Consider the following 23,564-nt stretch of genomic DNA (forward strand, 5'->3'; position numbering starts at 1 on the left):
GTTTTAATTTCATAAACCCTAGAACATCTAAGTTCTGTCCAACCCTACCTTTCACCCAAATCCCCTCAAATTTCAGGCATAACATCCTTACCATATAACCCACACACTCGATCCAGCTTGAGCCCAATCTGATTAGTCTATCCCTAATTCGCCTCATCTCCCACTAAACCCAAAAAACCCTACGATAGTCTCAATTCTGTCCAGACTATTTGAACCATCAGAATTGGCCAATATTCTTATCGAACCTTCCCCCCCCCCACTGCCAGTAAAACCCGAGCAGAAACCCAGCCCAAATATCCCATCCTAAACCCTAGTTTTCAACCTAGATTCTAAAACCTAAAACCCAAAACCCGAAACCTAATTCTATCCAGCCAAACCAGCAGCCCCATTGAGATCTTGTTGCTTGGCCTCTAATAGGATCCTTCTCCTATTTAGAGCTGCATTAGTTGGTAGAAAGCCAAGGCTGAACATGGCACCCCTGCTATGGACCCCACACAACCACCCCCAACCAATTCCCTTGCTGTCATTATGACTATGCTACAGAAGATTTCAACAGAACAGCAAGCTCTTAGTGATCGAATGTTGGTAATGGAACAAAGGCAGACTATGCCTCTTGTAGACAACCCTCTTTATGTAGAGAAGGACAGGTTTCAAGTTCACTCTGAAGTTCATGGAACTCTGGGAAGGAACCGACATCACAGAGATCATTCTAGAGGACATGGAGACTACAGAGATCACTCCAGGAACCGTGAAGATCACAAGGACAGAAGAAGATATAACAGAGGTGGCTACAGAAAAGATAGGGACAGAATTAGAGAAGAACCTTGAAGACCTAACTTTCAGTACATGAGGTCCTATTTCACTGCTGAAGGAGTTTGATGGGAACCTTGATCCCCAGATCTTCTATGACTGGCTTGCTACCCTGGATGATTATTTTAACTGGTATGACTTGCCTGAAAATCGAAAGATGAGACTGGCACGTACCAAGTTGATTGGCCCTGCCCGAGAATGGTGGCGAAAGACAGAGAGAGACATGGAACGCGAAGGTGATGCACCTACTAATTGGGAGGACATGAGAAATATTTGCCCAAACAGTACAAAGCTCAAATGCAAGATCAACTCAACTGCCTACGACAAAGGACTATGACTGTAGCTGAGTACATGCAGCAGTTCCATGCTCTTTCTTCTCGTACTGACACCAGAGAAAGTGATATTCAGATGCTGTCTCGATGTCAACTGGCAGTAAGGTATGAGATTATCAGAGGTATTGGAGTAACTGATGTCAGAGATGTGCTGGACTGTTTTGAGAAGGCCTTGAAAGCAAAGGAGCTATTTGCTTTAAGTAAACAGCCGGGTTCTACTTCCAAGCCGGCCTACATCAACACTAGCACCTCAAAACAAGGTTCCTCTATAGGCAGCACCTCTTGCCCTACTGTTCCTCCACGTGTGGATGACAAGGGCAAAGCTCCTATGGGCCAAAACGACACTTTCACTTGTTATTACTGTCAAGACAAGGGGCATATTGCTAGGGACTGCCCACACAAGAAGAAGCCTATCACTGTGGCTGAAAAGGAATGAGTTCAAGGTGAAGGTGAAGACCAAGACGGAATTCACTTACATTCACTTCCTCCTGATGATGAGGACAATGTGGCTGCTTATCTTGAAGACGAAGGTAATGATACTAGAGGTGTCCATGTGATCCTTCAAGAGACTGCTGCCCAACCAGAGTTCCAACCTTCTTCATCCATCAAAGAGCTGCTGTCCGCATACAAGCTTGAACCATCCGTTGAAGATGAACTCAAGAAACTTGATCCTGATTTGGAAGACCATTCTGTGATCTCCAACCATTAATCGGAGATGAATGCTTTTAAGACGGGGAGAGTTGATGCAGCTCCAAGTAGGAAGAAGAAGAAGAAGCCCTGAACTTAGGGTTTGATTAGGGAGCCATAGATTAGGATTATTATTTTTCATACTTAATTTATTTTCCTGTTTTTAGATTGAACCGGTTTAGAATTGGTTGCACCCAATTGATCCAATTGGTCTAATTTAAGTGAAGTGTTCCTATTGGTTAATAGGTCCTTATATCCTATTGGCTAGTATGGAATCTTCTTTTAAATTAGTTGTTTTAAGTTAGATGTCTTTTAACTTAAGTTAGTAGGGTTAAATAGGTCTTTTACTATTTTAAGTTATTAGTTTAAGTTTAAATTCCTTCCCTTCCACGATTTTGTGAGGGACAAGCCATTAAGTTGTAATAGGATTTGGCATAAAGCCATATTATAAATAAAGTAAATCGTGGAGGGCTCAACCACATTGAATTTGAATTAAAAAAGAATGTTACTACTGGCTGATTGCTGCCGCTGCTGTTCCTGCTCCTTTGTGAGTGATATCCTTGTGGATCTCAAGGTGGATAGGGTGGGTGAATTCCTGCGACTCCTTGCACCGAGAAGATCGGGAGGTTCCTTCAATTATCAAGCTGCTGCCGGTGGATTCCTGCTGTGAGTTTGAAGTTTAATTTTTGTTTCCATTCATTCTCCTTCCCCAATCGATTCCCCCTTTATTTTCTGTTTTAATTTCGTAAACCCTAGAACATCTGAGTTCTGTCCAGCCCTACCCTTTCAACTAAATCCCCTCCAATTTCAGGCATAACATCCTTGCCATATCCCTCACACTCGATCCAGCTTTGAGCCCAATCTGATTAGTCTATCCCTAATTCCCCTCATCTCCCACTAAACCTAAAAAACCCTAAGATAGTCTCAATTCTGTCCAGACTATTTCAACCATCAGAATTGGCCAATATTCTGATCGAACCTTCCCCCCCACCCACTGCTAGTAAAACCCGACTAGAAACCCAGCCCAAATATCCCACCCTAAACCCTAGTTTTCAACCTAGATTCTAAAACCTAAAACCCATAACCCTAATTCTGCCCAGCCAAACCAGCAGCCCCATTGAGGTCCTGTTACTTGGCCTCTAATAGGATCATTCTCCTATTTAGAGTTACATTACATGGCCTCGTGAAACCGACCAAACCAAGCTCTAGGTGACTGCTTCAGCCCATAAAGTGCTCACTTCAATTTGCGCACTCTACCTTGATAACTTTCACAAGAAAACCCTGGTGAAATATCCATGTACACCTCCTCACCAAGTTTTCCATTTAGGAAGGCATTCTTCATGTCCAGCTGTTGTAGATCCCATCAAAGATTGACTGCACAAGATAGCAAACCCAAACTGTATTCAACTTGCAACAGGAGCAAAGGTCTCCTGGTAGTCAATCCCATATGTCTGAGTGAAACCTCTTGCAATCAAACTTGCCTTATATCGATCCAAAGTGGCATCAACCTTCTGTTTGACCAGTAACACCCATTGACATCCCATTGGTTTTTTCCCTGCAGGAAGATCTACAACATCCCAAGTATTATTTTTTTTCAAGGCACTCATTTCTTCCGACATAGTTGCCTTCCACTTTCCATCTACATAAGCTTCCTGCCAATTTTTAGGAACAGAAATAGAAGAAAAAGAAGACACAAATGCACGAAAAGACGGAGAAAAAGAACTATAAGAAACAAAGCGAGAAATGGGATGTAAGGTGCAAGTCCTAGTACCTTCGCGATGAGCAATAGGTAGTTCGGAAGGAGAAGTCTCACCAGGAGGAGGAGGATGAGGATCTGGATCCTGAGCCGGCAATTGGATAGGTATTAGTGCCACAGTGGATTGATTCTACCCTCTTTTGAAGCATCTCTTTTGGTAGGTGATAACATTCGAGTTGTCAATTCTCTTCTGAAATTCACCGATGGTCTTCTGGATTGGATTCAACTCCCCCTGACTAGGAACATGACCATCATTATTTTCTACATGCTCCCCTCGTACAGGGATCCTTGCGGAAGAAGGGTCAGCAGCCAAAAGGAGGCTGGGCAGCAGCCAAAGTGGGCTCCAAAGTAGGCTGGACAGTAGCCAAAATAGGCTCCAAAGGAGGCTGGGCAGCAGCCAAAAATAGGCCCCAAAGTAGATAGGAGAGGAGGAGCCTCAAGGGAAGGAAACACAAACACATCTTTACTAGATCCAGAATTCTCCCCCTGAAAATGTGGGGATGGATAGAAGAAAAGATTTTCATGAAAAACGACATCCATACTGACCAAAGTACGACGGGAAGGGGGATGGTAACACTTATAACCTTTCTGGGTTGGAGAGTAACCCAATAAAACACACCGCAACCCACAAGGGTCAAGTTTATCATGAGATTTCGTGTCTCTGGCATAGCACACAACCAAACACCTTGGGAAGAACCACAAAGGTGGAATTCCCATGTAAAATTTCGGCCGGACTGTGGGAGTCAAAAACACAAGAAGGCAACCGATTGATGAGATAGGTTGCAGTGAGGATAGCATCCCCCTAATATTGGGAGGGAACAAGGCACGAAAACATCAACACCCTAGTCACTTCCAACAAATGTCGGTTCTTCCTTTCAACCACACCATTTTGGGCTGGGGTATCGACACAACTAGTGTGGTGAATAATCCCATTAACAGCCAATTACTTCTGAAATTGGTTTTCCTTATACTCGGTCCCATTATCAGTTCTCAAAACCTTGAGATTAGCATGAAACTAAGTTTGGATCATTTTATGGAAATGCTGAAAATAGGAAAAAAACTTGACTCTGTGTGCATAAGATAAACCCATGTATGCCTAGAATGACAATTAATAAAAGAAACAAACCAATGATGACCAGAAAGGGAAGCTTTACGATTAGCGCCCCAAACATCAGAATGCACCAAGTGAAAAAGTGAAGAACTCCTTTTATTAGAAATTGAATAAGTAGAACGTGTCTGTTTGGCCATAACACAAGCCTCACAAAAAAAATCGGTCTCATCTAATGTGGAGATGGTAACGGGGGTGGAGTGAGACGACCATCATCAAGCAGGTACAAGCCACCATGCACTTTGCCTAATCCAATCGTCTTCCCAGAGGCCAGATCCTGAAACACACAATGGGAAGGAAAAAAAGTCACTTTACAGTTAAGATCATGAGTAAGACTACTAATGAAAAGAAGGCTAGTAGTAAAATTAGGAATATACAAAACCGAAGACAAAATAAGGGAGGAAGTGCAGTTGATGATTCCTTTTCCAGATATGGAGGAAAGGGAACCATTAGCCACTTTAACCTTGTCTTTCCCAGAAGTGGGAGAATACCGATAGAACAGGCTAGAGGAACTGGTCATGTGATCCATTGCCCCAAAATTGATGATCCAAGGATGGGAAGCTACAGAAGCACAATGACCACCAAATGGAATACCTGACCCGGCAAAGTGTGAACTTGAAGGAGCAGAAGAGGTGGCAAGAGCTGATATAGTAGAGGCAGCAACAGCGGAAGACCTTATCATTCGTAGGAAAGCCTGTAGATCATCCTGGGAAAGCCCAGTGTCAGTAGCTGAGGTTGTAGGAACAGATTCAGAGAGGTTTGCCTTATTTTTTGTCTTCTTCTTGGCAGCCCGTTTAGCCTCAAAGCCAGCTGGTTTCCCGTGAAGCTTCCACCACTTCTCCTTGGTGTGGTAAGGCTTATGACAATGCTCACAAGTAACAATCCTTGTAGTAGAATCACCAAGAGAACCATGTCCGACAGGTGCAAGGGTAGCCTGGGTAGCAAACTGGAGGGCTAATCTGTCAGTATCAGGAGGATGAAGCATAGCAGTCAGAAGGTTCTCTTCAAAGGAGACCAAAGCATATGATTGTTCAAGTGTGGGAAAAGGGGAATGACCTAATACTTGAACACGAATCTGGTCATACTTCATGTTCAAACCAGCCAAAAAATCATACACCCTGGTTTTGTCCAAATGCTTCTTATATGCAATGATATCAGCAATTGTAGTGGGATGGTAATAAAAAAAATGGTCTAGTTGCTACCAGAGACTGCGTAAAGTAGCATAGTATTTGGAGACAGATAACTCCCCCCTGATTAGTATTATTGGACTTCTTCCGAAGTTCATATACCTGTGCATCATTACAAGCTAACCTTATGTCCCCTTGCAAGCAGACCAAATCTGATGGGCTGTATCAAGGAGAAGAAAACCATTGGCAAGGTCAGATTGCATTGAGCCAATCAAATAGGACATAAGTATACCATTGTTGGAGATCTATCTGGTCAAGAGAGTGCCAGGAGTAGTCGGCATGGTGATAGTACCATCAATATGGCCAGTAACCCACGACCAACAATAGCAAAGTAAGTCGAACGGGACCAGATCAAATAATTGCTCCCATCATAGGATTAGGGAGGAGATCACGGTTGTCATTCCTACCAAGCCCATCAGCACAGAGGTGCCAGTAGAAACTTCAGTCACCCATAATGCGGCCAAAAAAACCAAATTGCAAAGGAGGGTTGTGCTGACAAGAAACACAAGAAATCCTTTAAATTAAAGGCTGAAAATTGGAGGAGAATCCCCTTTCAATGTGACAAGGTGTGTCTCCAAAAATCAGTAGCAACAGACAAGTGTAGCCCCTAGACAGATTTTTTCAGGGTTTTGAAAAAAAGCCCTGTTAGGCATGGTACAAAATTTCACGATATATCGCTGAAATTTAGGTAAATTTGGGTAATTTTGACACTACCGAGACTAGATGGGCTTCCAAAATGAAAAAAGTTCAAATTTCGTAGAAATTTCGGTATATTTCGTAGAAATACTGTGTATTGAGCAGTATATTTCGGTAAATTTTGATACATTTCGGTATATTTCGGTAAATTTCATAGAAATACTTTGTGTATTAAGTATTGAACTATTGACCATTATGAAGTTTATGAGTTATGACTTATGCACTTATGACTTTATGAATTTAAGCTTTAAAGTTTAAACTAAAGGCTACATTTGACTTTATTTTTGTTTCATTACTTTGTTTAAATTTCTTATTATGTCTTTTAGTACTAAAACAATATGTATTTAACTATTTTATACATCAAGGTCCGACCGTATACAGTCAATCAAGGGTGCAAACCCAAAACACCACTTTAAGTTCATTTTTTGTACAATACGAAGGTTTAAATGTGTTTATTTAACTTAAATAAGAGTGTACATGAAGTATCAGACCTTAATATGGCCAAAAACCCATCGAGATGGAGTGCCGAAATATGGCAAAAAAATACCATATTTCGGCAAAATTTCGGTATATTTCGGATATCTCGGTAAGCCCGAGATACCAATATATCGCGAGATATTGAACTATGCTGTTAGGCTGAAATCGATAGGGAAGAAGAGGCCCAAAAACTTAATTGTTGAGGCTCAAATTGGAGGCAGATATGTCTTTATAATTGGAGAACCAGCCTTCAAAAAATCAGCACCAACAGAGGCTCAAAACCCTGAGATCGATTTTTTCAGGGTTTTGAACAAAACCTTAATTTTGTTGAGATCGATGTAGGGAGAGAAACCTGCAAAAAAACACTGGATTGAGCTGAAACTTGGCTCGAGTGTGGGTCTAGAAGAGACTGAGCACCCCTCCAAATATCAGCCCCAACAGAGGACAGCAGCTCCTAGATCGATATTTGTCAAGGTTTTGAAAAAAAACCCTGTTTTTGGAGAAATCGATCTAAGAGGTATTCAAAAATTTCAACAAAGGAACCTGCTGCAGTTCTTGATCTTTAATAAGGGAGATTGGTTCTTTACAGTTGAGGTGGAATCAATCAAATATGTGAAGCTTCAAATATCGCAGCCAAGGTAAAATTTATTTAACCATGGAATGAGGTGAGAAAGGGCAGCAGCTGGATCTATGGATCACCTCATCAGTGCTGCCCTATTGAAGAATAGAAAACAAAAGAACAAAAGAGAAGAGAAGAGGAGATCGAGAGAGAGAGAGAGAGAGAGAGAGAGAGAAAGGAGCTGAAAATAAAAGGTAGATGACCATGATTCAAAACCTGCTCTGATACCATGTTAACAGATTTAGAATTAGAGTAAGGCTTGGATGATGAATGATCACCCCAAGCTCTTTATTTGTATCCTTGAGTATAGAGGACAGAAATACAAATAAGCAATGTGGGACTAAAGCCCACATAACAGAAAAATAAAAGAAACAAAAAGAGAGTCCAAAATACCCCTACGGTTCTAACAGTTCTAACAATAACCATGACGATCAACAGTCTGAGAAGGACCCCAAATATCAGAGTGAATAGTAGAAAAAGCGATATCACATTTCACATCACTAATAGGTAAGAATCTCTAGTATGTTTTGCAAATTCACACATCACAATGAAGTTGTTCTTAACCACAAATCTTAATCAAATCCGGAAATAAAGAACGTAAAATATGAAAAGTAGGATGTCCCAAACAGCGATGCCAGTGGTGAAATTTGGTGAGGGCACTGTCAGAACGAAGAGTGAGAGCAGAAGATGGGAGGGGTACAATTGGTGGAGACTCCAAGTAGTAGAGACCATCACGGACCCGACCATACCCAATTGTTGTGTTCATCACTAGATCCGGAAACAGACAATGAGTGGAAAAGAAATGAACTGAACAATTCAACTCAGTAGTTAGACGATAAATAGACAATAAATTAGCACATAGTTTGGGAACATGTAATATTGAGGAAAGGGAGAGATGGGAGGAACAATTAATTGAACCTTTACCAGAGATAGAGGACATAGATCCATCGGCAACACGGACCTTATCTTTTCCAGAGCAAGGGGTATAGTTATGGAAGACCTCAGAGTTGCTAGTCATGTGGTCCATTGCCCCAGAATCAATTAACCATAAGGGTGTAGAAGAGGAAACAAGAAAATTACCTGACTGAGCAAGACTGGAGACAGAAGGAGGACTAGAAGTAGTCAACTATATCACCAATTTTTGGAGGGCATCCATCTAATCCGGGGAGAAAGGTGTCCGTGTACAAGTAGCAGGGGACTTATCAACAACATCAGTGAGATGAGCCTGGGAATGTGTGCCACCTGATTTGAGAGGATTGCACCCATTCTTAGGGCACCCATGGAGCATCTACCAAGTATCTCAAGTATGACGAGGGCGACCACAATAATCACATTTGACGGGTTCTCTAACAGAAGGAGAAGCTGGAGAAGCCTTAGAAGGGTCCATGGGAATAGGTGCAGCTAGAGTGGTAAGTAATGCCGACCTCACAGGGGTAGTCGGTGGCATCATCACAGTCCGGCAGTGTTCCTCAGATTGAACAAGGTTATATGCCTGAAGAATAGTAGGAAAAGATTCATGTCCCAATATCTGAATGCGGGCCTGATCATATTCTGGATTTAAACCAGTCAAGAAATCATAGACCTGTTCCATTTCCCTTTCCTTTTGAAAAGTTCCAGCATCTTCAGGGTGAAACTATAGGAACAGGATGGTAAAAATCCAGTTGTTGCCAGAGAGTAGTCAGGGCCGAATAATAAGCAGAAGGGTCAGCTCCTTTTGAGTAGTATTGCAAACCTGTCGACAAATCTCATAAATCTGAGCATAATTCTCTGCCTGCGAGTAGATCTGACAAACAGCATCCTACAGATCTCTGACTGAATTGAAGAGAATAAAATTGGGGCTGATTGAGGGCTCCATGGATTTAATCAAGAAGAACATAACCAACGCATCATTCCCATCTCATGTAATGGCTGCAGTGGTATCGGTTGGTTTGGGTGTAGCTCTTGTAAGAAGCCCAAAGTAGTTGTGTCCCCAAAGTGTAAGAAGACATGCTCAGGAACATGTAAGATAATTCTGACCATTTAATTTGAAGGGGCCAGGCTGGAGAGTATGATGCCTAGTGTTTGATCGACCAGATGAGGGAGCATTGGTAGAAGTAGTACTTGTGATTTTGTGTTCCATGCTTAATTAGGAAAAGACTAACACCCAAAAGTAAGGAAGAAGACCGGAAGAAGCAGCGAACGGCCGCAACACCGACGGAGGAGACATCAATGGTGAGGCGCAGTAACCAAGGAAGGTTGCGGCAAGAGAGGCACAACGACGAGGGTCGTGGCAGCACCAGCAAGGAGGGTTGGCAGAGAGGTGTGGCATTAGAGGGTGCAGCGGAAAGCGGCATGGCGACCAGGGGGTGATGGCGGCGGCAGCGACGGCAACCAGAAGGGTCTCGGCTCGTAGCGAGGAGGCATGGTGACCAGGCTGGGTCATGGCGGAGCAGGGAGGCGCGGCGGAGCAGGAATGTAATGCAACCAGGTCGTAGCGGAGGCGCAGCAGAGCAGGGAATCGCAGCGGCAGTGGCCGGCGCAGGTGGAGGTGACCAGAGACTTGGTCGCACCGGTGATTTTGGTTCACCAAAAAAGTGGGTGAGGGTGCAGAGGTTTAGGCGTATAAGTTGAGGACTTAGTAGTGCATTGTTCAGATGTCGTCTACCAATCTAGATGTGGAGGCTGTAGCCCCCAAAGGCAGCGGTGGTGGTGGAGAGAAGCAATGCGAAGAACGAAAAAAGATTGTTTAGGGTTTCGGCTCTGATACCAAGTTCAGAATCAGAGTTTTTGAAATAATGTGCCGTGTCAATAATGACAGAGGACCTCTTTATTTACAATAAGAATTACAACCCCAAGGGCAAAAAGGAAAAGTAAGAAAATAATAAAATCCTAATAACAAAGAGGGTATATTCCCATCCCACAGTTCTCAACATTTACTATTTATTATATATTTTTAAAACTGCATCTCACATCAGTTAGGCACACATGCTTGCCTTGTGGGGTACAATAAGGCCTTAACACCTTGCATGTTCTTCACCCTTGAATAACTCTGGTTCTGGTATGTTCAGGTACAAAATTTACAAGAAGGAAAAGAAATTCAGTTGTAGCATTGCTGTTCTAAATTATTGAAAAATATGGGATCACAAGATCACAAGATCCTGAGAACTGCTTGTGTAAACAAAATTATTAAGAAAGCAAGAAATCCCAGCATGGTTGGAAAGAACAAATAGCATATACCTTGTAAAGACAACAGAATAGAGTAACAAAAAGAAAACAGACAACAAGCACATCACATAAACAACTCTTAAAGACAACAATATCGTTTTAACTTTTACATGAAAGAAAAATGGCATCCCAAGCTAGCAAATGATTGGGTTTTGACATATCAAGCAAGCATCAGTGAGAACCATGAAGAACACATTATATAACATAATTGCTAAGCATTTCAAGGGCATCAACACAATTACCTGTTTAAAGACTGTTTGAGTTCTTTGATCTTTTGTTGAGTCATCTCCCCTCTAGAGAAATCAAAAACTTCTTCACTTAAAAGCTGCAAAGCAGAAGACCATTCCATCCGAATTTGCTTATATACCATCCAAATGGAACAGGGAGTAATAACCTTTAATATAGCCAGAGTTCTCTTGTATGGTTTCACTAGTCTTTGCAAGAATAAGGAATAATTACCTTCAATATAGCCATACAGTTCTCACATATGGTTTCACTAGTCTTTGCTGCAGAAACAAGATCGGGAATGAAGCTTTGCCATCTGGCTGGCCACTCATGTTTCAAAATCTGCATTTTTAGGTGGCATACACGACGTAAACCACATTGATGAGTAATTCCAAATACAAGGAACAAAAGCATTAAAGGGTTACTGAGCCAGCTAATCTGAATGCATAATAAAGTCTTGAAAAAGAGAGCTTTTTTCAGTTTCTTTTTTTCAGAGGGTGGAATTGGGGGGAAAGAGGGAAGACAGAAATCTCAATATCAATCAAAATCTGACAAGCAAAAAAAAACAATTGGGCACTCACAGGAAGCCGAAAGTGTAAAAATACAAACATAAAATTGCATGCCAAGAACAAAATCGCACCCTAGCCTGCAAACTTTGGTACCCCTAAATACAACTTCAGTTTAGAACACAGAAACAACAATGCACACCAGAGAAACAAAGTCACATGGTAGCACACTAGTAGGTATCAGTAAACGCTACCATGCCTGTTGGCATAATTAAAATGTGAACATAGACGAACAACGAAGCAGAAGGATGAGCACAGATATGTAAATAACCTCGGCCAGTCCAAAGCCACACCAGTGGTGGGGGGAGGGATACACACACAGGAAACAAGAGTGGACATTACCTGGACCAAAATGATATTGAGTTTATTGACATAAAGTCTTTCCCGCCGAAAAGAGGTCTCATTACTCGAAAGCTTTACAAGAAGCAACATCAACCACAGAAGTAAATACAGGTATATCATGTGAAACATAAATACAGAAAACATTTGTTTTATAGATTTCCTCTGAAAATTGAATATATTAGAAAAAAGTACATACCTGTACTATGACCCCTGATATGTAATTTTTCATCCCATCTCGTTGTTCAACTGGCAAGGCATTCCATCTGTACTTGATGACACCTTCCAGAACCTGTACAAAAAAAGGAATGCAATATTCTTTGAATTCAGGTGCACCATACACATGAACTGTAAATTATGCCCAATTTTAGTAAGCACTTGGAAGCCTAAAATTCCTAATATCTCTATGAGCAGTCACATCTCCCAGGTTATTAAAAGGACTATGCACTAAAACTACTCGCATCTACTCTTTAAGGCAAAGCCATTGTGAAGCAGGGTTAGTGTTGAAATATGTTTATTACCAGAGTACCAAGTAGGGAATTCTGGTCTTTTTGTCTCTGTTATGTTCTACCAGAATACCGTGAATTCGGGTCATTTTGTCTCTGTTATGTTCTACCAGAATGACCATGAATTCTTTTTGCAGAACGCCGCTATGGTGTAACTCACCATTATGGTCAGATGACCATGAATTCTTTTTGCGGAACGCCGCTATGGTACAACTCACCATTATGGTCAGATGACCATGAATTCTGTTTGCACGTCATTAATAATAACATGTAAAATTTGTTTACAAAAATGGTTGTAAAATTTGCTTATAAAAATGAATCATTGCTCCCCAAAATTGATGAACAAGTATTGATGCCTTTATTGATCATAGTCATATGAGGATTTGAAACAATCACAAGTTTATTTAAAACAAACGAGGAGATTTAAAACAAACGAGGACTGACCTTATTGATAGAATTTTCTCAAATTTTTTGAATTCCAAGACCATGGTATGGGTATCCCTCCAAAGTCTCCAAATGGAAAGCTCCTGGTGCTACTTGTTTGGAGATTCTGTATGGTCCTTCCCAATTGGGTGCTAGCTTTCCCATGGCTCTTGGATCAGAGGCCTCTATTTTGCGAAGTACAAGGTCTCCTTGGTGAAATTTCTTGGTTTCACTTTTGCATCATGATGGTGTGTCGTCTGTTGTTGGTGCGCAGCGTTCCTTACCCGTACTGTTTCTCGGATTTCCTCCAACAGGTCCAAATTTGCTCTTACTTCTTCAGCATTAGCTTCTTGATCATAGAGTTGTACCCTCAGTGAAGTTTCTCCTATTTCCACAGGGATCACTGCCTCGGTTCCATATGTCAACATAAATGGTGTTTCGCCTGTTGCGAGTCTCGTGGTTGTTCGGTATGCCCATAAAATGCTCGGCAGCTCCTCGGCCCATAACCCTTTGGCCGTCTCCAACTTCTTTTTTATTCCATCCAGTAGGATTTTGTTCATTACTTCTGCCAGGCCGTTAGATTGGGAGTATGCCATCGAGGTCTTTCGTAGCTGAATCTCACACTGGTCACTAGATACTTTGAACTTTTGCTCAAATTGCTTTCCATTATCAGTGATAAGGGTTCTCGGAATGCCGAATCTGTATATAACGGAATGGAGGAAGAATCTCCATACCTTTGCAACTGAGATTGATGCCAAAGCCTCTGCCTCCACCCATTTGGTGAAGTAATCAACTGCCACTGCCACAAATTGTCTACCTCCTGACGCCTTTGGAAATAGACTTAGAATGTCCATCCCCCACTATACGAAAGGTAATGGACTGGAGATGGAAGTGAGCTCCGTGGCCGGTTGACATGTGATCGGTACGAAGGTCTGGCATTTAATGCATTTGCGTACAAAACTCATTGCTTCCTTTCATAGATATGGCCAAAAGTATCCTTGCCTGATGACCTTGTAAGCCAATGTTATGCCCCCCAAATATTGTCCGCAATTGCCTATGTGGATTTCCCTTGGAACGTATTCTGCTTCGGATGGCTTGAGGCATTTCAAGTAGGGCATGGAATAAGCCTTCTTGTATAGCACTCCTCCGACCATTGTGTACTGCGTTGCTCTCATTCTTATCTTTTTGGCTTCTTCTTTATTTGTTGGGACTGTGCCCCCTTGGAGATATGTTATGAGGGGGTCCATCCAACAAGGTTCAACCTCAATGGGTAGTACGTCCTCGATTTCTTCTATACTTGGTGCGCCGAGCACGTCTATGTACATCGTTCGGTCTAGATCTTGAAATTCTGAGGTAGCTAGCCTAGAGAGCGCATCTGCCAAGGCGTTCTGTGCTCGGGGCACCTGTGATATTTGAAAGCAAGTAAACCCCTTAATTAGGTTGCGTACCTTTCCCAGATATTGTGTCATGCGTGGTTCCTTCGCTTCATATTCTCCATTCACCTGATTAACCACTAACTGAGAATCACTGTGCACGGTGATGTTCTTTATCATCAAACTTTTTGCCAGATTCAAACCAGCGATTAGGGCCTCATACTCTGCTCCGTTGTTCATGGTCTAGAATTTAAATCTTAGCGCGTACTGCACCAAGAATCCCCCTAGACTTGTCAATATTAGGCATGCACCACATCCGTTGCCGCTGGACGAACCGTCCACATACAGAGTCCAGGATTCTGCCAACTCCCCAACACCATCCTCTAGTTTACCTCATCGTCCGGTAGAGTACATTCGATGACGAAGTCGGCGAGGGCCTGAGCCTTGATGGCGGCACAGGGCTTATACTGGATGTCAAATTCTCCCAGTGCTACCGACCATGCCACCGGCCGTGTTTGGCCAGGATCTTCTTCAAAGGTTGGTTTGTTATTACCTCTATGGTGTAAGCTTGAAAGTAGGGTCTTAACTTCAGTGCAGCCATTACCAGAGCGTAAGCATACTTCTCGATATTGTTATATCTGGTTTCTGCATCTGAGAGCACCTTGTTGACATAGTAGATTGGTCTTTGCACCCGACCATCTCCTTGAATTGACACCACACTCACCGCTACTACGGTAATGACTAATTAGAGGCTTTGGCTTGCTCAAGAGTGGTGGTTGGGTCAAATATCTTTTCAAATCCACAAATGTTGTATGAGACTCTTTCGTCCATTCGAAAGTGAGTCTAGTTCCTTTTGCTTCTCTCCCGGGCTCGATTTTTTAATGCCTTAAAGAAAGGGAGGCCGGTCACCAAAAGCTAAGATAAACCTTCCTAGTGCCGCCACTCTTCCCGTCAGTTCTTGTAAGTCCTTGACTCTGCCCGATGGGCGCATTTCTAGTATAGCCTTGATTTTGGCCGGATTAAAGAGAGGCAACGGTCACCAAAAGCTAAGATAAACCTTCCTAGTGCCGCCACTCTTCCCGTCAGTTCTTGTAAGTCCTTGACTCTGCCCGATGGGCGCATTTCTAGTATAGCCTTGATTTTGGCCGGATTAGCCTCTATTCCCCTTCTTAAGACCATAAAACCGAGGAACTTCCTCGAGATAACACTAAAGGTGCATTTTGCTGGGTTCAATTTCATTTTGCTTTCCCTCAAGACCTAGAATGCCTCCTCCAGGTCGGTGACATGGTGCGCTGCCTTCAAACTTTTTACCAGCATATCATCTACATAGACTTCCATATTGCGCCCTATTTGACCTTTGAAGATGTGGTTCACCAATCGTTGATCGGTGGCTCCTGCGTTTTTCAACCTGAAGGGCATACGGGTATAACAGTACGTATCCCTTCCGGCAATGAAGGAAGCCTTTAAGATATCAGGCTTATACATTCTAATCTGATTATATCCAAAATAAGCGTCCATAAAACTCAACATTTCATGGCCGGCCGTTGCATCTATTAGTAAATCAATACGAGGCAAAGGGTAGTAGTCTTTAGGGCATGTTTTATTCAAATAAGTGAAATCGATCCACATCCGCCACTTGTCGTTAGGCTTGGGCACCAGTACAACATTGGAAAGCCATTCTGGGTAGATGGCCTCTTCTATGAACCCTGCTTCTAGTAGCTTGATTACCTCTTCAATCACCTTCTCTTGTCGCTCTGGGGCGAAGATCCTCTTCTTCTGAAAAACTGGCTTGGAGGTAGGATACGCACTGAGCCTATGCTCGACCAACTCTCGATCTACTCCAGGCATGTCTGATGCCGACCATGCAAATACATCAACGGTGGCCTTCAAAAAACCCACGCGGCTGCTCCTCTGCTTGCCACTCAGGCCCGCTCCAATCTGCACGGTACGGTTCTCATCTCCTTCAATGATTTCTATGGGGACTACATCCTCTGCTGGTTCTGTTCTCTCATGCTCGGAGTTATCCCGATCATCCTCCAGGTTGATTAAGAGCGTCTGGGGCTCCTTTCCCTTGGCTCTCAAGTAACCCTCATAGCACTTTCGAGCAGTTATCTGGCTTCCTCTACACTCTCCGACTTCTTGGTCGGTAGGGAACTTCATTACCAGGTGGGGGTGGAGACCACCGCTTGTAGAGTGGTGAGTCCTGGTCGTCCCAGTATCCCGTTGTTGGTAAAATTTACCTTCACCACTAAAAAATTCATCCTCACTGTAACGAGTTTGGGTTCCGTCCCCACCGTCACCAATAAATCAATTGACCCTTCTACGTGCACCAAGACTCCATTGAATCCGTACAAAGGAGACTTAACCTTTTTCAGCATCTCGGGTTTCAGAAGCATTTTCTCAAATGCATCATAGTACAAGATGTCAACTGAGCTTCCATTATCCACGAGGATCCTACCCACAGTGCAATTGGCAATAGTCATTTTGATTACCAAGGCATCATCGTGGGGAGACTGTATGTCAAATAAATCTTCATCCGAGAACGTGATCTGATGCTCGGTCCTCCTCTTATCAGGGACTTCTATTTGGAACACGCTCCGAGCATGATTCTTCTTAGAGTTGGAGGATTCGCCTCTTAGCCCTAGGCCCCCGTATATTGTGGCAATTTCCCTCAATGGGGCATTCTCGGTATGTTGTTTCCCTCTTGCCCGGTCTTCCCTGTCCAACTGAGTAGGTGATCTGGCCTTCTCCTCAGGCTCCCGGGGACGATACTCCTGCCTCCTCTCATTTCCATCTTTCTTAACAAATCGGCTTAACCGGCCCCTCTGAATGAGGGCTTCGATCTTGTCCTTCAATTGCCCACAGTCCTCAATATCGTGGCCATAGTCTTGATAAAATCGGCAGTATTTGCTCTTATTGTGCTCATGTACAGGTTTGACCATCTTAGCAGGTCAACGCAAGGTCACCTGGTCCTTTATCTCATTCAAGATATATGCCTGGTTGTGATGAGAGCAGTGTAAACTGGTTCTGCGTTGCTCTTGGCAACCCAGGCCCTGTTATCTCTCTTCCTCTTTCCTTCTTTCTGTTCTTTGCCATACTTTGGACCGCTCTCCGCAACCTGAACGTCTTTCTTTTCTTGACCTTTCTTTTCGGGTTTGCCTTCCTTTTCTTGCTCGGCTGCCAAAACTTCGGCCAGGTTGATGTGCTTTTCGCAACGTGAGAAAAGTTCATACATATCCACCGATTCGTCCATAATCAGGGACCTCTTCAACTCGACATCCCTGATGCCGTTGCGTAAAGCCTGAAACTTCACGATCCAATCCAAGTTTTGCACCTCCAGTGCCTCCATGTTGAATCTTGTGAGAAAGTCCCTAATTGACTCATCGGGGCACAGCTACATAGCCAAGAGATTGGCGGCTGCCTTTTTATGGACCCGGCTACTTACGAAGTGGGCCAGAAAGGCCCGCCCAAGCACCACAAAGTTTGTCAGGGAGCGTGGCCGAGGCGCGAAAACCATTTTCTCGCTGCCGCCTTCAAAGTAGAGGGGAACGCTCTACACATTATTGCGTCTGAGGCGCCTTGAAAGAACATCAAGGACTTAAAACTTTCCAAGTGATCTTCTGGATCTGCCGTGCCCGCATACTGCTAAATGGCCGGCATCTTGAATCCCTTCGGCAGAGGTTATGCCCGGATATCATCTGTAAATGCCAGATCGGTAAATGGAAGTTATGATTTGGGGCTAGGTTCTTTCCTCTCATGACTTCCTAAATTTGATCCTGCAACTCCAATACTTTGTCGTTCAAAGCTTGTTCGACTTTGGTCTTCTGGGAGCCTTAGCGCTTGCCGTTCCCCTGTATTTCTTTGTCCTTCCGTCAGGCGTTATTTGCATTGCTGCGTTCTCGCTGAACTCAAGGGAAGGAGTTCTTTCCTTGTCCTATGGTGGACGTGGGGGTACCTAGATCCCCTGCAAGAAATCGCGTTGCAGCTCCACTATCTTCTCCATCTTATCCTACCATCGAGCCTGCAGCACGTCAAATTGTTCCACTATCACGTACCATGGCGGATCTCCAGGGAGCCTCGGATGGGACTCCTCCTGCTGTGATTCATTCACTTTAAGGATCGGATCCTCTACTTCCTAACGAGAGACTCCAGATTCGCCCAAAGCTCCTCCCTAAGCGATGGCAAGAGCGACGGCTGAAGCAACGGCTGGAGCAACGGTTGCCACAGCGGCGACGGCGGCCCTAGAAATCTTCGATTGATTTCGGGTATTCATCATGGTGGAATCTTCGCAGGTTTCTGTTCTTCGCTTTCCAAAAATGGTGCCAAAGAATGTTGCACAAAGAATAATGCCCCGAAGAAAGATTTGCGAACACTGCAACTCTCAAGCTAGCCTGGGTTAGAAAAGATTATGGAAAAACGAAGACTACTCCGTAAGGTTTCTTGATTTCTCTAATGATCAAAGAAGAAGAATGAAATACATGGGTGCAAGGACCCCTATTTATACAAGTTCATTCCCAATCCCTTTCCTTTGATACTTCTTGGATCTGCCAGAGGGCTTTCCTTTTTGGTAAGGTGGTCCCCGTATACTCGGATTAGGAAACCCTGCAAGAAGGGGGATTCTCTCCTCAGATCTCGGGATTTTCCATCTTCTTGCATGTAAATTACGGTTATAAGCCTTTACCCACTTGGAAGTTCTCAACTGACTTTGCTAACGTGTCTAGGCCTGCATAACTGTCTCGTCCGTAGCCCCTGCTTTTCTGGCCGAGGGCCGGTTACTTATAACCCAAGTCGGACCACGTGTCAAGCAGGGATTGAATAGATAAAACATTGTGTATCAAGACCTTATCTTGTTCTGGGTGGATACGAAGATGGATGCTTTGTTATCACGTACGACATGGACTCTTGTGGATTTACCTCTTGGTAAGGATGTTGTGCATTGCCATTGGGTTTACACTACTAAATATAACCTAGATGGTTTGGTTGAGCGCCTAAAGGCATGGTTGGTCGCTAAGGGCTATACTCAGACATATGGTGTGGACTATTTTGAGACTTTTTCCCCTGTTGCTAGCTTGAATTCTGTTCGTGTTCTCATTTCTTTGGCAATCAATCTTGACTGGCCGCTCTACCAGCTGGAAGTTAAGAATGCTATGGTAGCCTTCAGGAAGAGGTTTATATAGAGCAACCTCTGGGGTATGTTGCTCAGGGGGAGCTTTCGGGTAAGGTTTGCAAACTTTTTAAGGCTATCTATGGGCTGAAACAGTCTCCACGTGCTTGGTTCGATAAGTTCAGCTCTATTGTTACTCGTTGTGGTTTCTCATAGTGCTATTTAGACCACTCTATATTTGTTCGTCGACAGGACTCCAAAGTTGTGGTTCTTGTTGTTTATGTTGATGATATCATTATATTCGGTAATGATGCTACTGGTATTAGTGAGGTGAAAGCCTATCTTTCATCAGCATTTTCAAATGAAGGATTTGGGTTTTCTCCGGTATTTTCTTAGTATTGAGGTTCTTCAAAGTAAGAAAGGAATCAGCCTGTCTCAAAGGAAGTATGTCCTTGATCTCTTATCTGATACAGATCTACTAGCAGCCAAACCAGTTGATACTCCTATGGATCCGCATCAAAAATTTAGCTCTACTAATAGTGAAGACTTTGAGGACCAACATCGGTATAGGCTATTAGTGGGAAAGCTTATCTATCTCACTGTCATTAGACCGGATATTTCTTTTGCGGTTGGCGTGGTTAGCCAATTTATGCACTCTCCTAAGAAAATTCATTGGGAGACTGTGTGTCGTATCTTACGGTATTTGAAGGGAGCTCTAGACAAGGGGCTCATCTATCGTCCCCATCAGAATGTTGACATTGTAGGCTTTTCTAATGCTGACTGGGCAGGTGCAGATGGTGACAGACGATCCACTACAAGATATTGTACCTTTGTGGGAGGTAATCGAGTAACTTGCATAACAAGAAACAGACTACAGTTGCTAAATCCAGTGCAGAAGCAAAGTATCGGGCCATGGCACAAGCTGCAGCTGAAATCTTTTCTTCATGAGTTGGGATTTCCGATCATTCAACCCATGCAGATGTTCTGTGATAATCAAGCGGCTAAATACATTGCAAGTAATCCCGTCTTCCATGGGCGAACTAAGCATATTGAAGTTGACTGTTACTTTGTCAAAGATGCTGTTCTGCAGAAGTTGATTGTCACTCCCTTTGTTCCTTCCACTGTTCAGCTTGGCGATGTCTTTACCAAGCCTTTGTTTGGCACTTTGGCCCTACTTTCCACAATGGATGTTTCAAGCTGGGCATGGGTGATTTGTATGCTCCAGCTTGAGAGGGAGTGTTAAAGTCACCACGTTGGGGGTACATGACCTATATGTACCGTGGGGTACATATGTTTCATGTACACTTTACACCTCACCTTCTAATTTCCTAAACCTTCTATTTCTTTAACCATCTATTTCCTAAACTTTCTATTTCTCATAGGTTTCTATTTTAGCTAAGTTTCTATTTCTGTGTAATTTGGTTTAGGAAGGTTTCTCTTCCATGTGATGTAATCTTTCTCTTTAAATAATACAATTGCGAGGGTGAGAGACAACCAAGGAAGTCTGCAACTTCTCTTTGCAGTCTATCTCATCGTCCCCTTTATCTCTGGTCTATTTCTTCTCTTCTTCTTCTCCTTCTTTATCTCTAGTTTATTAATTGCATCATTGTTACATGGTCCACTTCAAACATCGCTGACATGGCCATTTTCCAGTTGTGGAATTGCAACTTTCATTCCATTTCCAGATCCCTGTTTATCCGCGCAACGGCTTTCGCGCATCGCGCTCATTCCGCTGCTTGGTTGGTCTACAATCAGCTAGCGTGCCCTTTGTGTTGTAGTAGGGCTGTTGCTTGTTGGGGCAGGGCACTCCTCATTCTTCATTCGAAACTAATGAATGTCGGATCGAGGGTTTCTGCCTTGTTATCAAAAAGGGGAGTTGGGTAAAGCAAACTCCCTCCTTGGACAAGCACGGGGCTTAGTCAAGTAGAACCGGGTTGCGCTGCTTGATGCTCCAATCGAAAACAAATCAGTGGGACCATGACAGAATATGCGTTATAAAGGTCAATCCCTCTCTCGTTTCTGATCTTCACTTTAAATCTCTCTCACCCCTCTCTTTACTTCTCCTCCTTTATCATTTCTTCATCAGCTTTTCCTTCTTCTTCTTCTTTTTACTGTATTTTCTTTCCTATTATATTCAACAATACTGGCAGTCCCAACGATTCCTTGAACCTCTTCCTCCAAGTCCTTAAACAGTTAAACCCTGAGATTTAGGTTGTATGTTCCCCTCCCCAAGGTGAATCAAACCCTAAAATCTGATGCCTAGTACCATACCTACTGAGAGTTCGAACCAGAACTCGAAGTCTGGTTTTTTACTTACCGCTAAGCCTTGTTGCAGCCCTTTTCATTGGATCCAAGTTGTCAAGAAGCTTCTATTGTTTGCTGGATTTGATAAAGCTGGGAGATACGATCCTACGGTAGAAGTTTCAGACTCAAAGGAGTTTATTTGGGTGAAATTATTCCACCTGAAATCGAAATCATCTACTACTGGTTGCTGGTGTAGTGAGGTTGAAGACAACCCCAACGATATAACAATCCCCTCCTCTTTTATTCCTTCTTTCCATATTACCCTTCCCTTTATTCTTAATACTGCCTTGCCCTTTATTTTTGTTTATTGCCTAGTCTATCATTGATCAATAAATAATATTTCCTTTCTTGTCCATTTCCCTATTTATTACTACCAAGTTGCCCCTTAAGTATTCTGGTTAATTACAATTGTGCCACTGCATCTTAGATTTGAGCCATCTATTATTCGGGTGTGCCCAAAAGCAATCCGCGTCGGGTTTTGGAACCCAAGATCCGCATCAAAACCAGATACAACCATCCCTTCAAGGTACCTAAACAAAAACTAACTTAAACTAACCAAATACTTGCTATTGAAGACTCCAAGCAACATAAACTACCGACCATACTTAACCAAAAAAGAGACTTTCTAGACTAAACTTACTTAACAGCACATGGGACCCACACAATCTTATCTATATACTTATTCCTGTGAACAGGATTAAGTCCCCAAGTATAGGTGTATAAAAGAGACCCACCGTCCATTCCATCAATAAACCAAAAATAAGAAGCTGAAGGCCCGAAAACCCATTCCATGGGACAAAATAAAGTCTTTCTAGTCCCAATTGAACGATCTGAACTGCATGAATGCCTCTATCTACCAATAAAGTCTTTCTAAGCCCAATTGAATAATCTGAACTGCATTGCTCCCTCTATCTACCAAGTGTAGAAGTGTTTTCCATCTACTAAGCCTAGTAGTGTGGGGTCAAGGATGGTTTAATAGAAGTCATTGAAAGCTGGTTTTAGTTTTAGTGGGAGGAGTGTCCCACACTTGATGGCTTTTTCCCCTATAGAATTAGTATTCAATAGAATCATTTATCTAAGTAGAAGTAAGAAACAAAAAAGGTTATGTGCTTAAATGCCATAAGGTAATTCCATAACTAAGCTTTTGAATTTGAATAAAGATAAGCAGCTTCCTGCTGAGGTTCTTCAGCTTGCTGGCTGTGACAGAACTAATTGCTGGTCGGCTGTTGCTACTCTTCTGGTACAGCTATTATCTTCTGGTTGTTTACTCTCAACTACATGATTCAGGTCAGTAGATTGAATTCTGCAATGCCATCTGAGAGTAATGATTAAGGAACAAAGCTCTTTATGATTGTTTCCTTCAGCTATTTATCTGTTCTCCACTGTATTCAACCTGCAGTGTTCTTTTTTGTTCTAATGGATTCTTCAGTTGATTGATTTTCATTTGAAATTGATTGGTATTGTTCATCTGTACCTTATGGTTAGGAAGAATACTCAGATTTCTTGAATTGAATATAAAATCTCAATACTCTGATTTCTGAAGTGAATCCAAGAATTCATCACAAACTCCAGAATTTCGCTCAGGATTCGGTCAAGACCTACCAATTTTATTCTCTATCAACAGGCCACCTAATGTAATTCCAGATAGATATAAAGCCAACTAGAACCAGAACCAGGATCTGCTTGGGTTTAATGCAATTGGCTAGGGCACAATGGATGATTAGACGAAATTAGGGTTAGGGTTTAATGGAGTTTAGGGTTTGATGGTATGGACAGGATAAGCTGATGTGGAGGGGTCTTCTATTGAAGGTCTTGAAGTGTTCTAATGGAGTTACAGATGTAAACTAA

General features: G+C 42.8%; 1 protein-coding gene across 5 annotated transcripts in view; it reads right to left on the reverse strand.

Moving 5' to 3' along the window:
• LOC122664318 (protein EXPORTIN 1A-like) overlaps positions 1–23,564 on the reverse strand; it is a 100,771-nt gene that overhangs the window by 68,911 nt on the left and 8,296 nt on the right. For 4 of the 5 annotated variants that reach the window (XR_006333325.1, XR_006333323.1, XR_006333324.1 and 1 more), the window contains exons 3-6: positions 12,206–12,298; positions 12,010–12,081; positions 11,336–11,443; positions 11,119–11,201 (exon numbers count right to left, since the gene is read on the reverse strand). Coding sequence is in view for 2 of the 5 variants with exons in the window: in XM_043860089.1 (XP_043716024.1) it covers positions 11,119–11,201; positions 11,336–11,443; positions 12,010–12,081; positions 12,206–12,298 (356 nt within the window). In the remaining 3 variants the exon portion in view is untranslated. Of the gene's footprint in view, positions 1–11,118; positions 11,202–11,270; positions 11,285–11,335; positions 11,444–12,009; positions 12,082–12,205; positions 12,299–23,564 lie in introns of those variants that run through there. The other variant, XM_043860091.1, reaches the window with a different exon arrangement.

This window comes from Telopea speciosissima, chromosome 6, assembly GCF_018873765.1.
Source record: "Telopea speciosissima isolate NSW1024214 ecotype Mountain lineage chromosome 6, Tspe_v1, whole genome shotgun sequence".
NCBI lineage: Eukaryota > Viridiplantae > Streptophyta > Magnoliopsida > Proteales > Proteaceae > Telopea > Telopea speciosissima.